This window comes from Anabrus simplex, chromosome 1, assembly GCF_040414725.1.
Source record: "Anabrus simplex isolate iqAnaSimp1 chromosome 1, ASM4041472v1, whole genome shotgun sequence".
NCBI lineage: Eukaryota > Metazoa > Arthropoda > Insecta > Orthoptera > Tettigoniidae > Anabrus > Anabrus simplex.
This window is the reverse complement of record NC_090265.1, coordinates 1,564,227,809-1,564,250,244: the sequence shown is the minus strand read 5'-3', so window position 1 is coordinate 1,564,250,244 and position 22,436 is coordinate 1,564,227,809. Positions and strand designations below refer to the sequence as shown.

At 38.4% G+C, this 22,436-nt stretch overlaps 1 protein-coding gene across 1 annotated transcript in view; it reads right to left on the bottom strand.

Annotated features, from left to right (window-relative positions):
- Window positions 1-22,436, bottom strand: part of LOC136858525 (transmembrane and coiled-coil domain-containing protein 4) — a 153,772-nt gene that overhangs the window by 82,590 nt on the left and 48,746 nt on the right. Inside the window, exons 5-7 of the mRNA XM_067138128.2 lie at window positions 17,536-17,668; window positions 6,719-6,960; window positions 270-653 (exon numbers count right to left, since the gene is read on the bottom strand). Of these exons, the coding sequence (XP_066994229.2) occupies window positions 270-653; window positions 6,719-6,960; window positions 17,536-17,668 (759 nt within the window). The remainder of the gene's footprint in view (window positions 1-269; window positions 654-6,718; window positions 6,961-17,535; window positions 17,669-22,436) is intronic.

The window sequence follows — 22,436 nt, the reverse complement described above, 5'->3', positions numbered from 1 at the left end:
AGGAGCGGAGAGGAACTGGCCACCCTACCGCACATAAACTCTGGCTCAGGACACCTCTGCGGAGGTTCGGACCTGCCTTCGGGCAGAATACACCCTTACCTTACCCCTCTGATGAAGTGATTCCATAAGTTTGTCCACAGATAGCATTGGTCTGAAATAATGGTTTTGTCAGTAGTCAATTTTTTTCTCGCTAGCAGTAGAGAAACAGATAGTATGTTAAAATTTTTGACCTCTGACTGTCCTAGGGTAAACAAGAATATATTACCAACCTGAGAGAATAGTGTATTTTAGGGCTTCTTGTGCTGCCATGGAAACAGCAAAACTCAACACCAGTTCCATAGCCTTGCCAAGTTCCAGGAGGTAGGTTGATTCATAACGAAGGTAATACTGCTCACGAGAGCTTAACATAGTTTTCCAAGGCCTAGTGAAGTTGTCTTCACGGTCATCTGTCAGCCAACCAGAGATGGCAATTGTGATGTGCAGTTGCTGGACAGTTGGAGTTGTGGAGGCTGTCTTTTCACTTGTTGTTGCTTCTTTTTCACTAGGTGTCCCCACACTGTCGGTCTCTGATTCAATGTCCTCCTCAGGTTCAGGTGACAAGAAACCAAAGGCAAATTCCTCAATTTCTCCTACACGTTTCTTCATCTTGAAACCTGAAAAATAAAGACCGGCCATTATATGCGACTGAATATGAACATTATTCGAGAGAACATGGAGAGCAATATAAAATAAAAAGAAGTGGACGAGATATATACTTTTAGAAGGTCCTATTCATCATATCATATCTACACAACATGTTATAATTTACAGATGTGTAGTAGCTATAATGTTTTTATTAGGGTACGTTGGCATGTAGTGCACGTTGTACTTGCTCCTCGCCATTGACTATGGTGCTCAGCCAGGAGGGTTGCTTCCTCTGGGTTGGTGGTGAGCAGGTTTTCTACGAGGTCAGGTCAACAGGTTAGTGGCCTGTCATGTTATCGCTTCGCGTAAGACGTCTGAACCACAAGTTTCTACATGTGGAGGCTGTGAGCGATATGCCCAAAGAATTTAACATAAGAAATTTCATCTTAATTTATCCGTATTGAACTGAGTTTACAAATACTTAAAAAACTGAAAGGTTCCACCTATTCAATACAAAAACCATGTTGTCTGATTGTATTACAACATAATCACTTTATTAGCAGTACTAGTTTTGATGTGTTTTTTTTTACAACACCATCATCAGCTGCGTTAAAATAAAGATAAACCAGCAATTAATATAAAATACATCTCAACATTATTTACACAACTTGCTCCTTTAGACATTATATTAATTTTTTTTTTTTTTTTTTTTACAGTTTTTGACCTATAAATCTGTTAACTGGTAGTAGTACATTTCAATTTTATCTATTTATCAATATATGCATCGAGATATACAGGTTTCAATAAACATCGCACATTCGCACACATTTCTCACATTAATAAATGTAGATATTTCGTTGAAAGCAGCCAATGAGCGAAGAAGGACTTCTGGCCACTGGCATAAAGACGCTGAAGTGTAGGGATTTAAAAACAAATATTTGAAGTTCACCAAAAAATAAGCTAAAATGGGGAGAAATAATAAAATAATCGGTAGGCGGGTAAACTACCGAAAATCAGGAGTCTCCCACCTAAATCGGGAAAGTTGGCAGGTATGTATTGTATAATGCTTGCTTTGCCTTGTATTCCCACTTAACTCAATTTTCAACACATTGTTCTCCATGACAAACAGAACTCTAGTTTCCTTTTCAGTTGTCATCGTGCTGCTAGCCTGGTGGCAACAACGATGGACATATGGAAGCCGATAAACAAGTAGCGGATGGAAGCACATGCACGCTTGCACCTAGGACATAGCCTAAGAATACTCCTTTTTTTCACAAGTTGCTTTCCGTGTTATGGCAACGATGGTATAGGAAAGGGCTAAGAGTGGGAAGGAAGTGGCCGTGGCTTTAATTAAGGTACAACCTCAGCATTTGTCTGGTGTGAAAATGGGGAAATAACGAAAGACCATGTTCAGGGCTGCTGACAGTGGAGTTTGAATCCACCATCTCCTGAATGAAAGCTATCAGCTGCACGACCCAAACTGCATAGCAAACTTGCTTGGTAGTTGATTTTATTAACAAGTACTGCATCGAAACTTGTACTCTATATAACAGAGAAGTCAACAGAAATGATGCTTTAAAGCTACACCTGCAGTAATGAGAATGCTGATGGTTAAAGAATGAAAACTGAAAAATGAAGAAATCAAGAAGGATTTTCAAAATTTGATAGTGACTAAACTGCCAAAATATGAGACATGTAGTGTTGATGAAGAGTGGAATGCATTTAGAACAACAATAGTTAACTGTGCTATAGAGGTGTGTGGTAAAACAAAAGTTAAAGTCAAGGAGAAAGAAGTTGGTGGAATGATAGAGTAAAGCATACAACTGAAGAAAGAAACATGGCAAAGAAAACAAGGATGTTGAGAAACATAATCAGTCTCAGGGAATTGTACCAAAGGACGATGAAAAAATAGGAAGACTGGAACAGGAATACAGGAATAAGAAATTCCAGGTAAAAAGAGTAGTGAAAGAAGAAAAGGAGAAGAGCTGGGAACTGTTCATCCAAATAACTGAGGAAGATAGTAAAGGAAATCAGAAAATGATATACGGGTTAATGAAAAGTAAAACGTCAAAGAGGGAAGAAATTAAAGCTATTGAAACAGAGGACAGGATCATTATCAGAGAAGAGATGAAAAGTTATTTTGAAAAATTATTGAGTGGAGAGTGTGAACAAGAACAAGTTATCAAAGTCACTAATGAATTACAGAAGGCACAACCTCCAATTACATGGAAAGAGACAGAAAATACCCTGAAGAGAACAAAAAGTGGAAAGTCAGGGAAGAAATGCTGAACTAACAGCAGACATGATTAAGGCAGCTGGAACCCTGGAATATCGAACACTGGGAGTTATAAGGAAAGAGAACAAGTTGCCAGATGACTAGAAAAAAGTAATTATAATACCATTGTTTAAAAAAGAAAGTAGAAGGAAGTGCACCAATTATACAGGCATCACCCTTTTGTCACATTGCCTTAAAATAATGGAGAAGATCATAGAACAGAGACTGAGGGCGACTGTATAAACCATTGAACTTAGATCAGAGATGAAATTGATCTCAGTTCACACAAAACTCGGACATTTGTATTGTATAAACATTAATCTGAGATGAATTCACACTGAACTATGATCACCTTTGACTGGAGAAATTTCTCTGATCAAACTCTTTGATCTCAGATCAAGGAGTTGTTTTCTATTTGAGATACAAGAACAGCTGATTGTTAACCAAATATTACCTGTGTTGTTACGATAAATCGTAAGAAAATACACTGAAGTCTAACCTCATACATTGTTAGCCATAGTTGTTGTCTGTATATAGACAATATTACGCTTCTTACTGCTTATTGTTTATACAACCGGCCCTAACATAACCTTGATAATTTGCTTACGTTATTATCTTATCTTGTTCGTATTTTACAGATGTCTGATTACTCTGATTTCTCAAATATATCTTCTGATGATGAAAATGATGAATTTCGTCATGCTCCCCGTGCGTTCAGTGAAAGAGTAAATCCAATGGGAGAAGTGAGTGATAAGTTTAAACTAAGGTATCGCCTGGGAAAAGATATCGTGGAACAGCTAGAACTCGGGTTGCGTGATATTCGTTAAACCTAACAAAAGAAACAACCCTTTGTCTCCAATGCACATGTTGTTACTAACTTGGAGATTCCTTGCCACGGGAAGTTTTCAGTTAGTCGTTGGTGATTTACTGCATGTAGACGCAGCAACAGTCTGCACAGCCATTCATCGTGTATCTAACCTTATTGCTGCACTGAAACACAAGTTTATCAAAATGCCTTCTGAACAAACTGATGCGAGGAAAATCATGCGTGATTCTTTTGATGCACAACACTTCCCTGGTGTTCTAGGCACAACTTTAATGTTTGCCACGATCGATTAGGCAGATTTATATTACTGGAATTGAAGTCCGAGGCAACATTTTTCCAAGCATGTTGTTTTTGCATGGATGTTATCGTATCCTTCATTTTAGACTCTATAATGTCTTTATATTTTCCCAAGATGATTTTAACTTTTTTTAGAACTAGCTTTACGTCGCACCGACACAGATAGGTCTAATGCCGACGATGAGATAGGAAAGGCCTAGGAGTGGGAAGGAAGTGGCCGTGGCCTTAATTAAGGTACAGCGCCAGCATTTGCCTGGAGTGAAAATGGGAAACTACGGAAAATGATCTTCTGGGCTGCCGACAGTGGGGCTCGAACCCACTATCTCCCGGATGCAAGCTCACAGCTCCGCACCTCTAACCGCATGGCCAACTCGCTCGGTATGATGTCAACTGGGACATCCTTGTACTCCTTAGAAAAATAAGGAGAACAGTCCTTTTTCTGCTTCATTTCAGTCATTTTTTTCTTTCTTTCACTCGGCACACAGAAGACGAAGGAAAACAAATTCACACTGCTCAACGCGACTCGCGATACTCAGCTGTTTCTGCGCTGTTGCAAAGCGCTCACATATGAATTGGGATCAAAACTGAACTTCGATCAGTTGATCTTAGATCAGTGTTATACAACACGACACCGGTCTGATCTCATTTTCTGAACTTAGATTAAAACTGATCTCCAGTCAATGATGTTTATACAATCGGCCCTGAGAGAAATAATGGAAGATCATTGTGAAGAGGAACAACATGGATTTAGAAGAAACAGAGGAATCACAGACCTAATTTTTTCACTCACGCAGCTAACGGAAAAACTTTTGGAAAAAGGGAAGGACTTGATAAGAGTGTTTTTGGATTTGGAAAAAGCATATGACAGGGTGGAGAGAGGAAAAATATGGGAATGTTTAGAAAAATATAACATCGCAGGAGAACTAATTAAAAAGTTCAGATGTTGTATGATTGTTGTGAAAGTAGTGTGCAAGTAGGAGATGGAAGATTTCAGTGGTTTATAACAAGAAGAGGTGTCCAACAAGGGAGTTCTGTTTCCCCACTGCTCTTCATTTCACTCATGGATACTATTATAAAGGAACGCAAAATTACACCTTTTAATCTAACCCTCAAGGGAGAGAAGATTGAATGTGTGAATACAGTAACTTTAAATATCTAAGGAGTACAATATCAAATGATGGAAGTGCCAAGAAAGAAGTGTTGAACAGGGTGCAAAAGGGATCCAACTTCTTCCATCAAGCACAGAACATAGTATGCGACAAGGGAGTTCCTCAGAGGGCTAAACAGACCCTGTGTTAGACTTATCTCCTGCCCATCATGACGTATAGTCTGGAAAGTTGTGTCACACATAAAAGAGAAGTAAGTCAACTGCAAGCTGTTGAAACGAAGTTCCTTAGATCAGCTGTACAGAAAGCAAGGAAGGACAGAATTAGGAATGATCAGATACGAAGAGACCTGCAGGTCAACCTGACCATGGAAGAAAGCCTGAGTGTTGCAAGGCTGAAGTGACTAGGACATGTTAAGCGGATACAGGCGACTCGAACACCCAGGAAGTATTTTGATAAGATCGTTCCGGGACAAAGACCAATTGGACACCCTAGGAAAAGGTGTTTAGATCAGATAAGAGAAGACCTAGAGAAGAGAGGAGAAACATGGGATGCCCTGGAGAGAAAAGAAGCATACCAGGACCGTAATAAATGGAGGCACATAGTTCTTAAACATCCTACCCGGCTTGCTGGAAGGAATTCACGATGATGATGATGGTACTCTACAAAACAAAGGAGGAATAAGATTGAGAATACACATGGAACAGGAAAGAGGTTGGCTGACCAAATAAAACAAGCTCTCAAGGACCAAGGGATGGACTATCATCATCATCATCATCATCATCATCATCATCATCATCATCATCACCTCCTCCTCCTCTTAACCAGGTTGGGGTATTTATGGTACGGTAGTTATCCACTTCTACTCTCCTTCCACCATTTTTCTTCCATAATTCTGTCCCATTTGAGGATCCTTCTTATACTGTTTTTGATCAAGTCTAAACACTTCACTCTCTTTCCCTCAAATTCAATCTCTATCATATGTTTCAGTATCCCTCCCTCTTCCATTCTTCCATGCTCTGAACATATAAAAAGAATTCAAAATTTTCTACTCTTACAGTAAATTTCCTGACATCTTAGGAATTTCATTTCACTGTGTTAAATGTTTCTTGTTGTCACTACTCAGGACTCCACTGCATATGTCAATATAGGCATACAGAACATCTTGTGTATCAATTCCTTACACTTAATTGGTACCTCCTTTCAAATTAGGTTTCTAACATTTTGGTAGGATGCATTCACCTGTTGCAAACTGCACATTTTGCTAATCTTTATATCCAGTCATGTATTTTCCATTACTTGGCTTACTAGGTATTTGAAGCTGTTTACAATTTCAAGGTTCTGACCTCCAATATTTATGATTCCTGTGCCTTTTCTGTCACTTCTTGTGACATTGTCAGATGGATTAACCACTTATATAGAAAAGGATGAGACAAAACAGCGGAAGCACTTACAAACTGTAGAATCATGCACTTGTTTTTTTAGTACTTAATTTCCTCTAATTATAAGATTTGAACATGGTTCAAAGGTTCACTGAAATTTCAACATTTTCCATCATAAGTTAGAAATATGTTTCCTGTATTCACTTACCTGTAAGACCAGCTCCAGCTACACCAAACAAGGAGCCAATGATGGCAATACCAGCAGATGAGCCGATTGCAGCAGCAGTGGCTCCTCCTAGGATCGAACCAACACCAGCACCAATGAGAGGTGCTGCTAGTCCACCAGTCAGACCAAGAAGAGTTCCACCTCCAACAGTAGCCAATCCTATCAGAGCATAGCGCTTCAGCCTCTTCTTACGCTGGCGCTTATCAACTTCCTTCTGCTGCTCCCTAGCGAAAGGTAGTGTGTACATCATATCACATGAACCACATGACACATCCCTTTTTCACAGAATGAAAGCAGAGATGTGCCAAACAGAGATAAACAGCACGAATGGAGGATAAATTAATGGAATCATAATCTCATACTGGGCAGGAAAAAGGACAAGTCCCTGAGGGAAAAGTGTAAGGGAAAGAATCTTGACCAAAAAAAAAAAAAAAATCATGGACTAAGGTGTATTACAGTACAAAAAAGTTGTAAGGGAGAACATAGGAAAGTTTTTAAGAGCAAGCTTAGACAAAATTATGTCCTAATAGAAGGCAGAGATACAGGGAGTAAGGGTCAAGATTTTTTAATTCCATGAGGATGCATTTTGTTATTCCAGACTTGTCTATCATTACTTTTAACAAGTGTATTATAGTTTAAACATTTCATTTAATTTCATTTACATCCTCACTCCTTTCTACAGCACTAGTTTCTTGTAACTAGTGAGCAATTCAGAACTCTATCCATGATCTACAAACAGGGTGCATGTAACAGAAACATGATAGTTACTTTGGTAGAAGCTGCTCCTCATACTAGTAGTTATACTTTTTTTTGTAAATGACTGGCAAAGGAAGCTTAGAATGACAATCAACACAAAGCCTTCTGAGATAAACAACCAAGAGACCAAAGTAACTGGTGTGAAGTGAGGAATCATTTTGCAATCACCCACAACTTCTAAAACAAAGCTTATGAAAGTAGGGCATGCAACTGTAACATGTACCTATGAAGTATTACACATGTAAATGCTGAGATTTTGTACATCTTACATTTTCAAATGTAATATACACACCTCATTCTACACCCTGATAATGTGATGTAGGAAGGCAGTGCTGCAAAGTTGCATCTCACACCACAAGCAAATTAATTTATTTATGAGTGCCTTTTTCAGTGGCAAAGTTAAGGTCAAGGCTCTCTCTCACACTTGAACATATATTAATTAAAACCTAAAATATAATGCTGAAATAATTAAAATAGTTGAAACTAAATAAATAGAATTTCAAATGAATTTAAATAAATTACAAAGTATTCAATATTAAAACTAATTAATATTAAAAACCCTTAAAACTATCTAACTAATCCTCAGGTAGACACACACATTCATACTTCAACCATTCAATCAGCAATCCTCAGCAGGTAGTCTTGGCAGGCGACCTTAAATCCTGGTAAAGAGCTAGTTTCTCTGACCTGAGCTTGCAGGAAATTCCATAATCTGGTGCCAGTCACCACAAATGATCAATTAATTTTATTTTTGAGGTGCACAGTAATAGAAAGAAAGGAGCTCGAACGGGAATTTAAGTTGTGAAAAGAATATAAAATGGTGAATTCAGAAGAAATATACAGCAGCTGGTTTTCAGCTCATAATCTAAACACCATCAATAAAATGTGTAGCTGTTGATGTTTATCAGCATTCAGCCATGAGAGAGCCTGATAATATGGGGTGATATCAACATCATAACCGATATTGTAAATAAATCACAGGCAGGAGTTTAGTGCTTGTGGAAGTGTTTGTTCTCTTGTCATGTCAACTAAAACGACATGACAATAATAAAAAATAAGTAAAACCAGTATCTGTATCAGTTTGGCCTTTAGCTCGTATGGAATTACATTTAAGAGGGTGATGAGCTCCAAAAATCTTTCAATAGGATTTTTTGTGTGATCATACCAATCAAGTGTTTTATTCATAATCATGCAGAGATTTTTAACCATTTTACTGTAGGGAATAATGTTACTGTTCAGTGTGATAGGTGGGATTGCTGCATTGTTTAAGCAGCTCAGTAATTTTCGTGATCCTATTATGATTGCAGGTTGCATCCGGGAGATAGTAGGTTCGAATCCCACTATCGGCAGCCCTGAAAATGGTTTTCCGTGGTTTCCCATTTTCACACCAGGCAAATGCTGGGGCTGTACCTTAATTAAGGCCACGGACGCTTCCTTCCAACTCCTAGGCCTTTCCTATCCCATCGTCGCCATAAGACCTATCTGTGTCGGTGCGACGTAAAGCCCCTAGCAAAAAAAAAAAAAAAATTATGATTGCAGGAGTTCTTGTGGCATTTAGTATAAGGGAATTTTGTTGTGGATATAAACTGAGTTGTCAGAGGCCATTGTTAATACCTTCTATTGTTTCACCTACGTCTGAAGACTTGCAGTGTCGATAAAGTTGAAGATCGTCAGCATGGAAGTAATGTGTGTTGTTTGCCCAACTTAGACGGTACGTCATTAATATAAATACAGAAAAGTAAGGGGCCAAGAATACTACCCTGTGGAGTACCACTAAATTTCATTTTCCAGTTAGAGGCCTTGTCGCTTACTGTTACCCGCTGTTGATGGTCACTCAAATAAGAACTACAAACTTTAACGCAACTGGGTCGAAATTTGGTAATTCCATTTTGTTTATCGTAGTCTGTATTTCTGTAGTGTCAAAGTCACTACTGAAGTCAAGAAGGATAAGTATAGTGAATAGTCATTTGTCCATAGCATTTCTAATGTTTTCAGTAACCTTCAAAAGTACAGTCGTGATACTGTGACCCTTTTTAAATCTGGATTGCATAGGGTCCAAAAGAGCATTTTTATTTAGGTATTCCAGAACTTGCTCAAATTTTAAACGTTCAAAGGCTTTAGAAAGTGTAAGGATTATGAACACAGGATGGTAGCCAGAGGATGACTGTGGGTCTGAACTTTTAAGTATCAGTATTATATTGGGTGTTTTCGAGACAGTAGGAAAGTTCCGTTTAGTAAACAGTAATTCAGTATGTGCGTCAATATAGGCAGGACAGCACCCATAATATTATGTATGAAAGTAATAGGAATATCATCTACACCTGTAGCCTTTGATTTAATCGAGTACAAAACCTTTTTAACCTGATTTTCTGCGACACTGTGAATTGTGGATTGGCAGGACGGGAGCGCAGTAAGTCGGTGCAGTTAATTGAGGTGGGTTGAATATTTATTCTACTAAAGTAGTTCAGTTCGTCAAGTGGAATGCCAGGATTTGTGTGTCTCCGTTGATGTTTTCTATTCCCAGGGCCCTAAGTTGGTCCCATCGTGATCAGATTTTAAATTGTTAGTTAACTTCCAGAAATACCTACATTTTTTTATTTCTGATCAATTGTTTTGCGCGATTCTTTAAGATGCGGTAAGATTCAAAGTCAGTGTCATCTAGGGTTTGTTTATAATGTCGAAATAATGAGTCGTGATGGGCCATCATCTAACCATGGACAAGAAGGGAGAGAAACCTTTATTCACAACTAAGTTGTTTTTTTCCCCCACCTTGTTGATACCTTAGTTGCTTAAGGCAACTTATTGGTTAAAGGTGGTACATGTTTCATATATTATTAACATCTTCAGGCACATAACACTGTTTAGATGAAAAATTCATATATTGGACAAAGTATCAATGCTTTGAGAGAAAATATCCTTAAAATTAGCATAAGAAGATTAAATGCCATTAATTAAATTTCATGCCTTTCAGCTTGTGCTCAGCACGCAATACACATTCACATTCCCAGTAGCGAGCGAACTTAATGATAATCTGTTTTTCCCCACTGCTAGTATCTCAGCTGCTGTCCTCTGAGGTTTTCCAACTTGGATTCTGTCAAACCCTTCCATGGAAACTTCTAGCTTTTGCAAAATACATTCTTCACTTTTTTATAATTTAATCTTATTCTAATTTTAAGGACATTTTCTTTCAAAGCACTGATACTTTGTCAATATATGAATTTTTCACCTAAACAGTGTTATGTGGCTGAAGATGTTAATTAGATATGAAACATGTACCACTTTTAACCAATAAGTTGCCTTAAGCAACTAATGTATCGACAAGGTGGAGAATTAAAAAAGAAACAACCTAATCTGTTAAAGTGCGATACAGACCATGAAGCTGATTGTATGTAAACCTTTATTCATTGTATAGGGGCCTGTTTGTCATATAATTTCTTTACCATCGAATTAAACAAATTAATTTTACCACCACTGTCATTTAGACTTCATATATTAACCCACAGTAGTTGATAAGCATCATAATTCAAGTAATCCAAGTTCATGTCCTTCGTGTTTCTGACAGTTATGTACTTAGGTTTGTATTTGGGTACTTTGAGGGAATAGGATAAATATATAAGATCATGGGTCATAATGGATGGTGCCAGGATTTGGCCATGGGTGATTACTTTACCTGGTTGTTCGTTGTAATGAGATCGGTGTGTATGTGTGTGATGAATGGTTAGTTGCATACACATGATTCATGGGTTGTAGCAGGAGAACAGTCATGTTATATAGGTATTGAAATGAAATGATGTATGGCTTTTAGTGCCGGGAGTGTCCGAGGACATGTTCGGCTCGCCAGGTGGTCTTTTGATTTGACGGCCGCAGGCGACCCGCGCGTCGTGATGAGAATGAAATTATGATGAAGACAACACATACACCCAGCCCCCATGCCAGCGAAATTAACCAATGATGGTTATAATTCCCGACCCTGCCGGGAATCGAACCTGGGACCCCCATGATCAAAGGCCATTACACCAACCATTTAGCCATGGAGCCGGACATATAGGTATTAAACAGGTATGATTACTGTCATGGGTCATATTAAGCAGGTTTGAGTTAAAGTCCACCATAATAATTACTTGTTCATAAATGGGCTGGAAGTCTAGTAAATACATTTCAAATCTGGTCATATCTGTTACACCAGGGAGTTTATATATGAGAGAAATCACCACCTTTTGTCTGTTAATATTTACTTCAACAAACATGTACATATCACTCAGCTCTTTAGGTCATTTCCACAATAAATCGCTGTACAGCCTCCACACTTTCCATCCAACAGATCGAAACGTGTCAGATCATATCGATCAATTCAACCATTGAGGACGGAATGCTAGGAGTCAATCAGGCTTCAGAAATGCAAAGGATATGTAATATGTTTTCATTTAGTATTGCTTGAATTTTGTTCATAATGTGCTGGAAGAGAAAGAGCATTTATATGGTAACACTGCAGGCTGTATAAAGAGGACACCAATGCTTGTTTTAACAGAGTACCTGCTGAGAAGGCAGAGCCCAGGTGGGAGGGATAATTGATACCATCACAGCTAAGGTCACGTCCAGGAGCACAATAACTCACTAGCTGAAAACTGAAAATTCCAACAAGTAGATTATTAAATAATAATACATTCTATTTAAAAGAAGAAAACTTCCTGGAGAATGAGACAGCTGACTGTTGCTTGCCTTTCCTGTCCCATCGTCGCCATAAGACCTATCTATGTCAGTGCAACGTAAAGCAAATAGCAAGAACACTATAATAATAATAATAATAATAATAATAATAATAATAATAATAATAATAATAATAATAATAATAATAATAATAATAATAATAATAATAATAATAATAATAATAATAATAATAATAATAATAATAATAATAATAACGATAATAATAATAATAATAATAATAATAATAATAATAATAATTACAAACAACATTGTTTTTATTGTTTATCCTACTAAAACTTTAACGTTTTCAAGTCCGCATTTGTCGTAATAATCTTCTTAGTGCTGTCTGGAAGCAGAATTACAATATGCCCATCTTGTGTTGACACATTTTTCATTCAGAATTTATCCTTGTCAGAAATTTAGGAATCGGCAATTTCATGCCTTTCAGCTTGTGCTTAGCACCCCATACGCGTTCACATTCCCAGTAGCGAGAGAACTTAACGGTAATCTGTTTTTCCCCGCTGATAGTACCTCAGCTGCTGTCCTCTGAGGCTTTCCAACTCGGATTCTGTCGAACCCTTCCATAGAAACTTCTAGCTTTAGATGTTTGCAAAACATATTCTTCACTTTTTTTATAAATGTTTTCATTTGACTCCTTGGTGATACTGTGTATCAGCAAGGAATTTCATCTACTGTACTGCTCGGCTTCATCCAGTAGTTCATCATGTTTCTCCAATTTATGTCCGAGACTGTTTATCTTCTCTCTAAGCAACTTGAGCTCGCTGCTCATTGTGAACCTAAATTCCATGAAACCGCACCCCAAGGAAGTTAGGGAGTAACCAGCAGGGTTGGCTGTACTGGCGGCTTGGGAGCGATCAACAAGCTCTAGGCATGCCTCGAACCTGTTCATAGCTGCTTCAAATTTGTCCAGCCTTTGATTTTTTTTATCTTTACGTCGCACCAACACAGATAGGTCTTATGGCAATGATGGGATAGGAAATGGCTAGGAGTAGGAAGGAAGCAACCGTGGCCTATTAAGGTTCAGCCCCAGCATTTGCCTGGTGTGAAAATGGGAAACCACAGAAAACCATCTTCAGGGCTGCTGACAGTGGGATTCAAACCCACTATCTCCTGGATGTAAGCTCACAGCTGCACGCCCCTAACCACACGGCCAACTCGCCCAGTGTCCAGTCTTTCGTGTGCACCCTTGACTGAAGGCATCTTCTAACGTACACTAGTTTCTAAATACTTAACACCACTTTCCACACAATTTATGGACTATATATGCTATCATACATGCAGTTAGCATGGGATAAACACAGAGCACTCACCTCAAAGATGGTCATGTTCAATCTCTTATGACTGCACTGAAGTCACAGACAAGAGCATTGTGTCAAGAACAGCAAAACTGATATTCAACATATTACAGAATGGAAGTTGTGTGTCCTGTGACATGTATCCAGACACCTTCTATGCACAGCAAAGCACAGTCTGGTACTGTGGTGCACTCAACCGATTGTATATAAAATAATGGAACTTGGAAATGAAGATCGTGTCATGCAGTCATGATGTATGTACATACCAATGTTGCCTGGCTGTTGTTTTCAGTCACCATGTTCTACTGCCTGTGCTTATTCTCCTCTGTCCTTTTGGCAGTATTTGCATTTTTATTTTGCAGTGTTTTTATTATTGTTTAGTGATAATACAGAGTGTGAAGTACATTTTAGTGTAGCGTAATATATATTAGACCTCAAAGAGACGATCATCCTATTGACATATCCCTGGACTCCCTCAATACATATTTTACCATTCTCGGACATACCACTGACAGAGAAAGGAAACATAGAACACTATACAGAAATTATAACTCCCCTGCACCTGACAGAGAAAAATTTTACTTTTCACATGTGACATCCTCGCAAGTTAAACAAGCCATACTTAGAATAAAATCGAAGTCCAAAGGGAGAGACAACATAGAAATAGAACTTATTAAGACAATAACTGACATAATTTTACCTACTATAACTCACATATTTAACCATACACTAATGACTGGCACGTATCCCTCCTTATGGAAAGCTGCAGTTGTCATCCCGCTCGCTAAAAAATCACTGCCTGAAGACGTAACTGACAAAAGACCTGCAAGCATATTATTGGTCCTTTCAAAAGCCCTAGAATTCATTGTACACCAACAAGTCTCCAACTACTTGCAAATACACGATATTCTTGACGAACACCAGTCTGGTTTCTGACGTAACCACAGCACTAGTACTGCACTACTTAAGGTTACAGACAACATTCACAATGCGATGAACAAAAGATAAGTTACCATCTTAACTCTTCTTGACTTCTCTAAAGCTTTTGACTCAGTTGACATAGACATACTACTTTCCAAACTATTTAAACTCCAGTTCTCGAGAAACAGTCTTCAGTGGATGAATTCATACCTCCGCGGTCGTCTGCAGTGTATAAAAAATAACAATAACGAATATTCATCCTGGCGATCCGTAGAGGTTGGTGTTCCACAGGGGTCTGTCCTAGGACCGCTTCTATTTTCTGTCTATATCAATGATATTACGTCGTCCGTAAACGGCTGCAGACACCACATGTACGCTGACGATATACAATTATACTTGCACTGTGAACCGGAAAGACTAACGGATGAAATTAAAAATTTCAATAGAGACTTACAAGAAATCTGTAACTGGACTGACATGCATGGACTTAGATTAAATAACGTAAAATCTCAAGCTATAATAATTTCACATCCTCGGCTTTGTTCAAAAACCATAAGCAACTTCACTTTACCAAGACTCTACCTACCATTAATTTCAATGAATCTGTCAAAGATCTCGGTGTTATGATAGATGAACATCTTTCTTGAAAGCAGCAGGTTACCAGCATCTCCAGGAAAGTATTTGTGACACTTAACTCACTTAGAAGATTCCGCAACATATTTTCTCAAGTTCTTTTAGAACGCCTCATTTGCACTACGGTACTACCTCGTTTCGACTACTGTGACGCCGTGTACAACGACCTAACTGCTACTCTTAACAACAAACTACAACGTGCGCAAAACGCCTGTGTTCACTATATATGTGACCTATGTTACTTTGACCATGTTACACCTGCCTACGATGAACTCGGTTGGCTAAAACTCCAACAGCGCCGTAATCTTCATGCTTTATGCCTTCTTCGTCGAATACTCTCCTCATGCTCACCTCCCTACTTGTACAGTCAATTTCATCACCTCTCATCCAATCACAGTTTTGGAACATGGTCAAAATCTGATACACTCTTATCTATTCCACCTCACTGCACCACACGATACACAAACTCATTTGTTATTTCTTCGGCACGACAGTGGAATGCACTACCCGTCTCTGTCAGAGGAGCCTCACCTGCTAGTTTTAGGCAACTTTGCCACCGCTACCTACTAAGTAATACTATGGAAATATTGTAGATTTAGCCTTCTTCAAACTATAGACTTTATATAATCCCACTGTTATTACCAAGGATAATAGAAATTAGCTAATCATTTCATAATTGTGTAAATGATCATCTTTATCATCATCATCATTCTCCTATGTTTTCCTATTTTTATTTTTTACCATAATATTGTACTGTTTAGTAGTTGCAAGATGTTTCAATTGTAAGTGTATTTGTTTCAATTTTGCACATGTAGATACTGTATTTTCTGGTTAGATGGAAGAGAGGGCCTAATGGCCTTAATCTTGCCAGACAAAATAAACCCATTTTATTGTATTGTATTTAAATACGTAATACCCAACTTGAGATTATTATTAGGGCCCTTCGTGTGCAATTATTTTATCATGTCGACATCTGATGCTAAGAGTGCAGTTCCCTAGAAAAAGAAGGCTTTTGGTTGCGGGACTCCTCTCAGGAGCCAATCTCATGAAATGTTGTGCAATGCGAGGGAATATTTTGAGAGGGAAACAGATAATGGGGTGCCTTTCTTACCTGTTACTCAAGTGGTTCAGAAAACAACTGAAGCCACAAAAGTCAACAGGAGTACCGTAAAAGAAAACAAAACTTTGCTGATGAACAAGCAGGATGATCATCCAGACTTGGAACTCCCTGAAAGAATAAATAGATTTCTAAGACGGTAAAGAAACAAATTATTTTCAACAAACGCTACCCGTAGGTACGTTTATTCCTCACCACAGAAAAGAACACCCTACGTTGGAGAAATTACTCCATACCAAGGTTCCTATTACCAGTGTCATAAAGAAATGCAGACTTCAGTGGTATGGGCACATAATGAGAATGAACAGGGAAAGACTTGCCAAAAAATATTTTGACCTTAATCTCATAGGAAGAAGACCACAGGGAAGACCAAGAAAATGCTGGATAGAGACTGTAAGATCAAATGTGGAGGAGAGAGGACACAAATGGGAGGATGTACTGGAACAGAAGATGTATGAAGACATAAGGAGATGGCGAGTGCTTGTACACCACACCCGGGAAACTGAAGTTGGGAAATGATGATGAAACGATGATGATGATGATGATGATGATGATGAAGTGTTTATTTACACTGTTTCTCGCATTGTTATCCAAAGTGATTTATTATTCACGTTAAAATTCACCTTTTCATTAACCGTTTTAGAGTGCTTTTTTATACCGTATGTTACTATTCTTGTCCTACGTGTGTAATTATATTCAATAGTTATATTATTTCGGTTTTTATAACATGCATTTTTTCTTTGGGTATTTCACTTCTTAATAACTGGTGTGTTTAAGTTTTATCTCACATTCTCATCCGAAGTAAGTTGTTATTCGCGATAACTATTATTTCGGATTTTATAACAAGTATTTTATTCTGAGCATGAGGATGGCTCAGTGAAATTATGTTCTAGCATGTGCTGTGTATCAGCTCATCATTCTTGTTAACAACTTGGTGCCACCAGCGACTTCCGGTGAACTGTCAAGTTGAATCTCTCTTTCGTCTAGTCCAATTGCCCTCATTTTTGTCGGTAGCCTCCCATGATATATTCTATCAAAAATCTTGGATAGGTTGATAGCGATATAGTCCATTTTACCTCCTGAATCTAATATTCTTCCCTGCTACCAAGATATAGAGGTAAAGGGATGTATTCATCTGAAGCTGCGAGGGGAATCATGGAAAGTAGTTTCTGTAATGGAGGACAATGGGATTTTAAACAACTTCTCTTCTCATTCATAGTATCTGAGCCTGTGTACTCCCAGTTCCAGTTCTAGTCCCTAAAACCAGCTTAAAATCTATATCTTGGTAGCAGACATGCATTCATTTTTAATTTTGAACATTTTTCAGGACAATACCACATATTACTTACTCTGAAAGTGTGGTAGTTTCATCAGAGAGACACTCCACAACAGATTCTTCATACAAATCCACCAAATGCTGTGGCACCATCAGCAACCAAGCCAAATGTTTAATGAGCACACGCATGCGGGCATCATATTTACCTGTACACAGAAACAAATCTCACACTCCATGCACATACTTGATAACACTACGATAAAAGCAATCATCAACAATATAAATATATATATCTACTGTTATGCCTTTCAGTGTTCCGCCTGCAAAGTCTCTGTGAATTAATTAAGTGCCTCCTCAATACTCTATTTGCAATTAACTCCCTGGCTTCATTTATTTCAACATCTCTTATCTTTAGGTCATAAAAATTGAGCCTAATCATTGCCACCTTGATCTTCCTCTGCTTCTCTTACCCTCTACTGCCGAATCTATTAAGATAATCTATCCTATTCAATTCGCCTGACGACTCCATCACCAAAGCTGGTTCATATGCAGAGCTTCCTTCATCAAATTCATTCCTAACTTAACCCTTATCTCCTCACTGTGAGTGATTTAAAGAAATTGGTATGAAACAATATGAAGCTACAGAGCTAACTGGAAGCAGAGGATTGTGGGGGCATTTATGTCATTTGCAGAAGTTTGCAGACTGAATACTGAAAGGCATAACACTCCATAATGATGTATAATAATATTTCCATGTTTGCAAACATAAAGTATATGTACTGTATTTCTAGGGAGCAAAGATGGGTTCTTGATACTCTCGATACCTAAATACCGTCAATACTCAAGAAGTATCAATATGGGATGATATGACTACAGATGAGCTCAATACTATGTTAATAGAATACTAACATATGCAATTAATATTATCAACTTGGCAGATGTAGTAGATTTTAAAGAGGTTGCAAGGAGAATGTCTCAACTCATAAGTTTCAAAATACCAGGTAGCAGGTATAGTTAGAAATTGGGCTCATTTATAGATGATGATAATAACAATAATAACAATACCAACTATAACAATAATAATACGCATCCAGATAGACTTACGAAACAAATAGTTGAATTCTATGAAAACAGGAGTAAAGTTGAAATGAACACAATGAAATAGACTAGTGAATCAAAACTGATTTGAAACCCGTAGGAATTACACCAGCAAGTTTCCAAAAAAGGGTAATCTTCAGATCCAAAATTCACAAATGGCAACTTGATCAAGAGGAAAGACCAAAGAAGAAGACTGGAACAACCTGGCCTGAAGACAGAAAGGAAGCCCACAGTAAAAAAAAAAATTTAAAAAAATGAAAGAAATATGGGCACAAAGGAAAGCAAATGCATACCTCCAAGTACTTTGCATAGGCCTACTGGGATTATTAACATATATTATTATTATTATTATTATTATTATTATTATTATTATTATTATTATTATTATTATTATTATTGTTATTATTATTTACATGTTATGGTCTTCATTGGACCACTTAAGTCAATTTCATAAAATGGGTTTTTCAGTTTTCTGTCAGCCCAATACTTCTTCATTCTCTTTCGTTCTTTGTCTGAAATCACCTAACCCATTGTCTGTCTGTTGATCTTGGTTTGTAGCATGATTTGAGTGTCTGTGAGTTTCTTGATTTTGTCTGTTTTATAATAATAATAATAATAATAATAATAATAATAATAATAATAATAATAATAATAATAATAATAATAATAATATGGCCTCAGTTACCGTATGCAGGCATTTTAATTTTAATGCCATCTGGTTGCCTGCTTGTCAATTTGATGTCTCGTTTTCCTCCAGGCCTACTAGATGGCAGAGTAAACCAAATCTCTGTTGGGCATCTATGGATGAGTTTTAATTCATTTCATTCATTTTGTCAGGTAAACACCAAATATGTCACCAGAGAACTTTTACATTGCAACATTGTATGGCAAAGAGTACATGGAGTGTCGAAAGGAACTTTTCCCGCCCTTTAAAATTCCGACTAGTTGTGTTGGATTTGATACCGTGATCTTGGGATAGGGAAGCCAACACTCCACCAATGATCTACAGAGGAAGCTCGTTTATAGCTCAACTGATCCCCCGAATTTCTGCAAATGTTTTGCTGCCAGTATATCTGAAATTTTTTTACAAGTCATGTATCAAGATAATAAAACATGCCAAATTGTAGGATTGAGGAAGATATTTTTGAATGGGATATTGCACTAATGTGTAACATTATTTATTTTCAATGTGGACAGTTATGGAATAAAAACATGCTCTGCCTACAAAATAACCTAGTTTTGAGTGTAACCAATAACAGAGACTTTTAGTAAACAAATCCTACAGTCAATGAAATCCCTGTTTCAACCAGTCAAAGAAAAACTACCTCTTGAAACACCGGGCGTCTATGAAGTTCCATGTGGTTGTGGTTGCTCAAATATTGGCATGACAAAAAAGGCTTGTTAGCACCAGGCTGAAAGAACATATCAGGTCAGTCAAGAATGTCACTCTTTCATCCTCCACGGAAAATGCTATAAGCCAGTCTGCCATAGCATAACACTTCTATAGTACAGACCGTGAAATCCTCTTTGTGAAGGTCATCGTGCCTGTAAAAGTCTCCTATGTTCGACTTGTAAGGGAAGCCATAGAGATAGAACTGTGCCCAAATAACATCAACAGTGAATTCAAGTTACCAAATACATGGAGACCTGTACTCCAGAAATACATGCATAAAACCACCATGACACAGCGCAACACACTCAAGAAATTGTTGACAGAGGGCAGTGAATCAGTAACTTCCCTTCTAACCACCACAGCAAGGCGCGATGATACCCGAGTCCAGTTAGTAGGGGGCCCGTGGTTGGTATGGTTGTGACTTCCATGTTCCTTTGAAGAATTTCTTTGCTCACTGTAGGAGTCAGACCTTCACATGCCCAGATGAAGGCCAATGTAATTTGGCGGAAAGCTTGGCTTTGTTAAATGCGAAGGTTGGGGCAAAAGTCATGGCAACTATTTTTTTCTTGAAGATACCAGTCCGGTTGGAAAATGTGACATATACAGACAAAAGGACAAGGTGTTAAATACATGTGTGGACAATGAATAGCACTGAAATATCGTAACACACTAATTTATTACGGTAGTATACAGGGCAATATGGCCTTCCCAGTGCAAAAGAGTGACAACACAGTACACATAAAGTTGATGTGACAAACCTGGGCCTAAAGACCCTCAAAGTAGTCCCCTGCTACTAACACCACATGCTGCCAACAATGTGGGAGGCGCTGAATACCATCTGCCTCAGCATCTGCTGCACCATGTGTGAATCGGGTCACCTGTTGGCGCACAGCATTAGCAATGTCCTCTCATGTTGCAAACCGCCTACCACATAGTGGTGTCGAATGAGATCAAAGTCACAGGGCAAAATGTCGGGAGAGTATGGTGGGTGCTCCAATTCTTCCCATCGCCAACGTTGCAGTAGCTGCCCTACACACTCTGTTTTATGTGGTTTTGCACTGTCGTACAGGATTATTGCATTGTCCACAAGATCCGGACGTTTCTCCCGAACGCCACGTTGTACCTGTCGCACCAGGAACTCCCTGTAGTACTGTGCGGTAGTGATGGGACATGCGAGTCATTTTACTGAATCAATTCATTTGATTTCGTTCACGTTACTGAATCGATACAGTGCACGGCACATTAGAGTCACCGCTTCTACTGCATCTGTGTAGTATGTACTGGCAAGACAGCAGCATCAGCATTCAGTGCTCGCAGCTGCCATCTGGTCTTCATAATATGAACTCCTTTCTTAGAAAAAAAAAAAAAAATGCTAGTCACTAATACATCGAAGGTTTCCGGCGACGCAGGATGGGAATGGTCTTGGATTACGAAGGTAGCAGCCATGGCCTTAATTAAGGTACAGTCCCAGCATTTCCTGGTGTGAAAATGGGGAAACTACGGAAAACCATCTTATCGGCTGCTGACGGTGGGATTCGAACCCACCATCCCCCGAATGCAAGCGCATAGCTATGCGATACTAACCGCAGATCCAACTTGCTCGGTCATTTTTGAAAATAAGTATTTTTCTATCAGCTGAGGATTTTTTTAAAAATCATCATATTTGTGTAGGCTACCCAAGATGTACAGTAGCCTGCTGGTTTTCTGATACTGTTGGTTAAGTTACTGCATCAGTCGGCTCACTTACTGTCCACATATGATTGCAGTCTTGTGCAACGATGTGACATATGAACTGAGAGAATACTGAGCCGTTCTTCACAATATAAAACAGGTAATTTTGAGTTGTCATGAGCATGACTCATGGTCATAGGGCAGGCTAGTGCAGAGTTTAATTGTCAAATGTCAACTAAGTTATAATACTAAGATTCATTAAACTAATAAATAGTATAACGTAATAGCCTACCTACTTACTAGCTACTTCAGAATTATGTTTTGACTACCTTTTTAACACTGCAAATAAATCCATCTATTATTTAAACCTCTCTGTAAGAAGAGGACATTGAATGCAATCCCAATTTCACTACAGATGGAAGGTATTCTGCCAAGCTTGCTGTAAGGAGGTAAGTTTGTTTGTTCCTTTTATAATTTTTTTGTGACTGAATGAGCTGAGCTCGAGAGTCCATTATAGCATACGATTCTTTCAGTGTACCATGGCTCACTGCATGTCTCGCTGCAGCGGAAGCTCGGCTCTCCGCCAGTGTCCAGTATGCTGCTATTGAGCCGTGTGTACCTTGTGTCTCACTGAGCCACGCTCATTCACGCTTCTTTCGGTGTGCCATGGCTCACTGTATGTCTCGCTGCAGCGAAAGCTCGGCTCTCTGCCAGTGTTCAGTGTGTCGATAAGGAGCCGTGTGTATCTTGTGTCTCACTTAGCCATGCTAGTTCACGATTCTTTTGATGTGCCATGATTCACTGTCTCGCTG